Genomic DNA, 7177 nt, shown 5'->3' with positions numbered 1-7177 from the left:
CTTTATGGGAGTTCTCATTGCCTCTCGTTGTATTGATTTCTGTCCATTTCTCCAACAGAGTGAGATCGTGCAGTATTTTAGACCTGTCTTCCACTGCATAACTAGGTTTAGCTGGGGGGTAATTGACATCAATTTAAAGAATGAAAAATTAGGCTGAATATCCGGGGAAAACTTCCTAATGGTGAGATGTGCTAGAATGCAATTGCTGCCTCTCCATGGGATTGGGGGCTGTTCCATTAGCATGGATATTAAAACCCTACTGAGGGAATATAAGACTATAGATTGGACAGAACAATCCTGAAGTAGGAGGGGAAAGCCAAGTTGCAGAGTGTTGCAGCTTTCCTCCTACGGGCACATCATCCTGGGCTTGCCCCACTCCCTCCTCATACCACCCACCAGTTCTCTGAGGATGTGCTGAACCCGCAGTATCAACTAATTATGGGGATGGATCCAACGTGCTATTCCCTCCGATATTATTGCAACCTCAGCTGTGCTGGTGGGCGTGTTGTGGTAGCTGTGAGACTTTCTCAAGGCCCACTGAATGGTTTTCCCACCCCCTTTTACTACCTCCTGGCAAGCTTTGGGACAAACTTTTCAGTAGGGTCTGTTCAATAGGACAAGGAGAAACAGCTTTACACTAGAAGAGCGTAGATTTGGACTAGATATAAAGAAGAAATGTTTGGTGATGAGGGGGTTAGACAGTGCAGGTTCCCTGAGAGGTGGTGAATGCCCAATTCCTGGAGACGTTCAAGGCCAGGCTGGACTTGGTTCTGAGCAATCTGGTCACATTGAAGATGTCCCTGCTCATCCCAGAGGGGTTGGACTAGATAGACTTTAGAAGTCCCTTCCCACCCAAACTATTCTGTGATTCTAGGAGGAAGGCCAGAGCACTCTTCAAACCCTTGAGCTGGGTAGCTGGGTGGTGCTGCACACTGGAGGGCACGTCTCTCCAGTGTGGATGTGCCCAGGAGACAACACATGTGAGATCACAGAGTCATCATCTATCCCACAGCACCACTTTGGCACAGTCTGTTTCAAAGGCATCTGTCAATCATGTTACCATCTTTCACTTCTTAAAGAAATTACACTCTGATTAATTTTTCTAGCGCAGTGGTTGAAAGCTGATTGCAGAAAGAAGCTGCCTTGTGCTGAGGCACAGATGAGACACAGGAGAATAAAGACTTCTATTTAAAATACACTGCTGACTTTCGGGTTTGGAAGACAGCAGTCCAAACAGAAACAAGCGTGTTCTTTATGCACCTCGAGTGAAATTGTTTAACTGCAGGAATAGCCAGGGAAAAAAAGGTTCTTCTCCCCACCTTTTATGGAGAGGTTCTCTTATATTTAAGAGGGGGAAAAAAAGAAGCCTAATTTCATCTGAAGTTTTTACTGCCAGCAACCATTTTTATTAAAAGAGGACTTCTGTCAGCTCCTGAAAAAGGGAAAAATCTTTTTCAGCAACAAAACCCAATATATTTATCTCAAAAGCCAAGTAGGCTGGAATGCATTTTGTTTGGTGGGGGAGGCAGGCTTTTTCCTTTCAGGTTCTTGAAATTCATCTGCCATGAATAAGCAGATTTTTCAAAAAAAATGAAATTTCCCTCTAAGAAAATTTCAAAAGAAACATTCCCACCAGCTCCACTCAGTTAGCAGCAACAAAAAAAAAATGGCTCAGAACTGGCTCAATTTCACAGCTGCTCTCCTGAATTTTTCTGAGAGCTGAAAGAGCAAGGAGAAGATGTGCCAATTTCTGATTTTCCCTTAAGAAAGAAATTAGAAGATTATTGTGCAGTGATGGGGAGGTACATGGGACAAAGGGCTGAGTGCAGACTCCACACTGGTCAAGCAGAAGAGAAATAATTTTCTCCATGGCAGGAGGCAGGGGCTACAAATTTGTCAGATAACAAGTAGCCAGAGGCTGATACAAAAGACTAATTCTCTTAGTAAAACCCTTGGAGAATTTCCCAATATGACTCCAAGGCTGGTAAGCTGCTGGAGGAGACGGGAAGAAAATGCAACCATCTAATGAGGACGCTGCCTCTGGATTTCTTGATTGTGCTTTTCCTTTATGGCACTTTTCATAATGCCCTCTGGCTAGAACCATTGAAATGAAACTTATTGATTGAAATTCTGATCCTATTGATTTTACACATGAGATTTGTGCAAATAAGAAAGAGCAGGAACCGCTCTATGACCGCGCCCATCTCCATTTATTCCCTGCTGAACACAAGCAGTAGGCTTGCTTGTCCATCTCAGTCCCCTGAGCTTCCAGAAATAAATTACCCAAAATTCAAATATACAGCACCTATTAGCCCACAAATGTTTGGTAAATATTACCGGTCCTTGAGTACACTAACATTATTTATGAGTTACCTTTTGCTTTCTTTTGTTTGCTTTTCTCACACACCCTCTCTTTATCTCATTAATCACGTTCTGTCTTTCCCTTTCATTTCAGAAGTGAGGAGGGAAAATGGGAAGAACATGTTCTGTGAGAAACATGGGATGGGAAACAGCACTGGGAGGAGATGATGGTTTCCTGGAAGGAAAGTGCCTGGAAATTCATGTTTCAAATACACTAAATGCTATTAGAAATGGTGTTTCTACCCCTAAAGAAAGGGTCCTGGATATGGGAACTGCAGAACTCAGGACAGCAGGTCAGATGATCACAGAGGAGGCAGTGAACAGAGGTCCCAAGTGTAAAACCAACACAGTGTGAGAACATGGTCACCCACACCCAACAGCACAAACAGCAGCTCCCTGCCCTCCCCGAGCCCACTGGGGCAGCCCCAGTGCAGCCTGGACCAACATTTCCTTCCCACAACACAGGGATGTTCCTGTCAAACCTCCTGTAGCCATTTGCTTCTTGGCAGGGAGGTGGAGTGGGCTTTAGAGGCAAAGTCAGCAGCCTCGGCATTCACATCTGCTTCCTAACAACCAAACCTCCCTCTGCAGAGTTCTTGTTTCCTGAAATGGCAGCTGTCCTTTCCAGAGATGAGGCAGCGGTCCTTGATTTTCTTCATTTTAGTTTGATGCATTTTACCTTGCTGCGCTCCACACTTCATTCCTTCCTCTCCAGATCTTTTTATAGCCAGACTGTCACATATCAATCAATGTTATGGATTAAAGTTGAATATACTGTGACTTGTCTGGGCCTGTAGGAAAGCATTTTAAACGAAGTCCTATTTATTTTATTCTCCCCGTTGACATTTGTTTTCTTCTTTGTCCAACCTTGTGAAATGGCAAAATGGAAAATTGCGGGATTTTAACTCGCTAGAATTCCTAAATCACTGTTAGATACTGTGGAATGGTTATGAGAAGAAGGCAGGTCATCTGGTGAGATCTGTGACTGCACTGCAACACAAAAAAAACCAAACCATCTGTTAATTACACTGATGGAAAACATAATCCAACATGGTAGTGAAACGTGATGCCTTGTGTCGAGCGTGTAAATGATTCACATCGGCAGCGCTGATCGAAGGGGCTGAGCTGTGAGGAGCTCCCGGAGGGATCCCCGCAGGTCAGGCCACAGCCCCTGCCCTGTGGGGCGGGTGAGAACACAGTGTGTGGGTGCAGGAGCTGGGGAGGACCCTGAGGGCACACGGGGAGCCAGGGCCTCGGCAGGCACAGGGCAGGGGCACGGCAGCTCTGGGCTGTGGGGAGCCCAGCGCCCACACACACACTGCTGTGCCCACGGACACTGCTGTGCCCACACACACACACACACACTGCTGTGCCCACGGACACTGCTGTGCCCACACACACACACTGCTGTGCCCACACAGACACTGCTGTGCCCACAGACACACACACACACTGCTGTGCCCACACACACACTGCTGTGCCCACACAGACACTGCTGTGCCCACAGACACACACACACACTGCTGTGCCCACAGACACACTGCTGTGCCCACACACACACACACACTGCTGTGCTCACACACTGCTGTGCCCACACACACACACACTGCTGTGCCCACACACACACACACACTGCTGTGCCCACACACACACTGCTGTGCCCACACACACAATGCTGTGCCCGGCCCCAGGCACTGAGGGGCTCAGCCCTGCCCTGCTGTGCCAAGGCACAGCACCATGAACATCCTGGGTTGGAAGGGACCCACAAGGATCATCGAGTCCAACTCGTGGCCCTGCACAGGACAACCCCAAGAACCACACCATGTGCCTGGGAGTGTTGTCCAAATGTTTCCTGAACCCTGGCAGGCTCTATGCCATGATCACTGCCCTGGGGAGCGTGTTCCGGTGCCTGACCACCCTCTGGGTGAGGAACCTTTCCTAACATCCCTCGTGAGAAGCTGCAGCCCACGGTGAGCTCTGCCCTCGGTCTCTTCTCCAGGTTGAGCAGACCAAGTGCCCTCAGCCGCTCCTCCTTTGGCTTCCCCTCCATACCGTCCCCCCGGCAGACCCCAGCTCCGAGCGCCGGGCAGGGGATGCCGCCGGAGCCCGCCCGAGGGGCCGCCGTGCCCGGGCCCGCCAAGGGCCGCGGCGCCGGGCGGGGCCGCCCCGAGCATGCGCGAGCCGCGCGCGTCACGGGCGCGGGCGAGGCCGGCGGGAGCGCGCATCCCGGCGCGCCCCCGCGCTCCCTCCGCCCGCCCCGCCGCTCCCGCGCCTCCATTCGGCTCCGCCGCCCGCCCGGGAGGGGACAGCGACAGCCGGGAGCACGGCAGAGGGACGGACCCTCCCCCGCCGCCAGCCCGCTTCCTCCTCCTCCTCCTCCTCTCCCGCCTCCGCCTCCGCCTCCCGGCCGGGAAGAGCTCGCCGTGCCCGCAGCAGCCCCGCTGGATGCACTGAGCGCTCAGGCGCGGGGAGAGAGGGGCAGGAGGGAGCCGGCAGCCCCGCCGCGGAGGCGCTGCGCTGCCCGGAGCCTCACGGCCATTTGCTTTGATTCTTTTATTGCCCCCCGGCCGCCTCCCCCTCTCTGCCCGCGGGAGCCAGCCGAGGCGGCGGCGGCGGGGGCTGCATCCCCCCTCCCCCCCTTTTTTTATTTTTTTTTTTTTAATATTTTTTTTAAATTTTCATCGCCGCCATGGGATGTACCCTGAGCGCTGAGGAAAGAGCCGCCCTGGAGCGGAGCAAGGCCATCGAGAAGAACCTGAAGGAGGACGGGATCAGCGCGGCCAAAGACGTGAAACTCCTCCTGCTCGGTGAGAACCCGCCAGTCTGCCCCCCATTGCCCCCCTCCTCCTCCTCCTCCTCCCCGCCGCGCTTATCCCACCTCATCTCTCTTCCAACAGGAGCCGGAGAGTCGGGGAAAAGCACCATCGTGAAGCAGATGAAGTGAGTGCGGCGGGGGGAGCGGCGGTGCCGGGCGGGGAGCGGGGCGGGGGCTGGCGGAGGTGAGCGAGGGCCGCGGGCGCCATGTTTACCTGAGGGGACCGCGCGGCCGCGCCCGGCGCTGTCCAGGGCCCGCGGGTGCTGAAGTGTCGCCCCGCGGCCTCGCCCCCGCGCGGAGCGGGGCCCGGGCCGGCAGCCCACCGTCCCTCCGCGCGGGCGTGCCCGCGGAGCGGACCGCTGTCACTTAGGCTTAATGTCGGGCTGTTATCTGCCGGCTCTGCGGATTTAAACCAAGGCTCCCTATCGCTCGAAGCCCCTTTCATATTGAGCTTTTAGCTTCTCCTTTTGCTTAATGAATGACGGACTTGGCCGCCCAGCGCATTCAAACCCCGCTTGCTCAGGGGTCCTGGTCTGCCGGTGGTACCCGGCGCTGCGCCTCGCTGGGGCTCCCACACGCTCTCCCCGTGTTTAATTAGATGTTACCGTGCAAAAAAACAGCAGTGAAAAGCCCCACCACACGGTCTCTTCCCAGCATCTCCGTGGCTGGAGTAATTGCACCCCGTAGGAAAGCAGGTGCAGGGAAGGCTGGTAGGGATGGAGGTTCACCCGTGGCACGGCTATCCTCTCCCTCCTCCACCCTTTTCTTTTTTTTAATAAATTAAAATACGTTGAAATACGCCGTCCTCCCACCGATACAGACATGAGGGGCTGGTTGGAGGCGGGCGCCATCACGGAACGAGCCGGGCGCTGGTTCAGGGTCTGGATTACAGCTGGGAGCGGTTGCCGCTTCGCGATGCCGGTGGTTGCAGAGATCCGTGGCGGGGAGGACCCCCGGGGTTGCTCGGCGAGGGGCAGAGGCTCGGGGCTGGGTGTGGGTGGCAGGGGGTGTGGGTGGCAGGGGGTGTGGGTGGCAGGGGGTGTGGGTGGCAGGGGGATGGCAGGGGTGCGGGTGTCTTTGCTGGCGGTCGGGCCGGCGGGCGCGTCCCGGCGTTCAGGCGGTTGGCGCTGGACAGCGCCCGGCGGGGGCTCGAACCCGCGGCGGCCGGGGAGGAGCTGTTGGCCCGCGCTGCCGTGTCCGCCCGGGTGTGAGTGTGAGTGTGAGTGTGAGTGTGAGTGTGAGTGTGAGCGTGAGTGTGAGTGTGACTGTGACTGTGACTGTGCATGCCAGTGTGTGTGAGTGTGAGTATGTGTGCACCACAGGGGCAGATCTGGGCCTTCAGCCCAGCTCCCCTCCAGGCGGGGTGGCTCAGCAGGTGACCCGGATATTTCTATACCAGCTCTGTGGCCGCTGCGTCCACCCCTCGGGGGTTCAATGAAACCATCATCCCTGCCTGAGGCAGTGCTTTTCCCAAGGCACTGTGGAGCTGGGAGGTCTCGCCGTGAGGAGGCTCATCCCCAGTGCACAGTGGTGTCCACGGCTTTCCCCTCTGCCGTTTGTGTACCCTACTTCTGTCGATGCTCTGAGCATCCCCTTTCACGGTTTGAAAGGGGGCTTTCCACCCCAGCAGTTTGATTTGGGGCTGGGCTGGGGTGGGTTTGGTCTGCTGTTGTTTGTGTGCAAAAGGTGGATCAGGAGAGATGTCATTGCAGATGAACACCAATAAATTATTTAATCTCTAGGAATTGCTTCTGCAGAAGTGTGCTGGAATGGCGGGCGATGGGTTTTGGCTGAAGGGAGAGGCTGTAGGTACCACAACAGCAGAGCACACACACAGAGCCCACAGGCAGGAGGGCAGGCAGTCACCATGCTGGCTTACACAATTAGTGTGCCATCACCCTTGTTTTCCCAAGAGCAGAGCTCTTGGTTTTTGAAGCAAATTGCATCAAGATAATAACCTGTTTGCTGAACTAGATTGGTGTATCAAGGACTGAAATATAC

General features: G+C 54.3%; 1 protein-coding gene across 2 annotated transcripts in view; it reads left to right on the top strand.

Moving 5' to 3' along the window:
* The first annotated feature begins 4630 nt into the window (after window positions 1–4630).
* The window catches only part of GNAO1 (G protein subunit alpha o1), a 135790-nt gene continuing 133243 nt past the window's right edge, over window positions 4631–7177 (top strand). Inside the window, exons 1-2 of one of the 2 annotated variants that reach the window (XM_051771244.1) lie at window positions 4631–5168; window positions 5259–5301. In XM_051771244.1, the coding sequence (XP_051627204.1) occupies window positions 5051–5168; window positions 5259–5301 (161 nt within the window). In that variant the 5' untranslated portion in view covers window positions 4631–5050. The remainder of the gene's footprint in view (window positions 5169–5258; window positions 5302–7177) is intronic. The other variant, XM_051771243.1, reaches the window with a different exon arrangement.

Source organism: Manacus candei, unplaced genomic scaffold, assembly GCF_025592945.1.
Source record: "Manacus candei isolate 608988 ecotype Guabito, Panama unplaced genomic scaffold, ASM2559294v1 h1tg000131l, whole genome shotgun sequence".
NCBI lineage: Eukaryota > Metazoa > Chordata > Aves > Passeriformes > Pipridae > Manacus > Manacus candei.
This window is presented reverse-complemented; position numbering and strand designations above follow the sequence as displayed.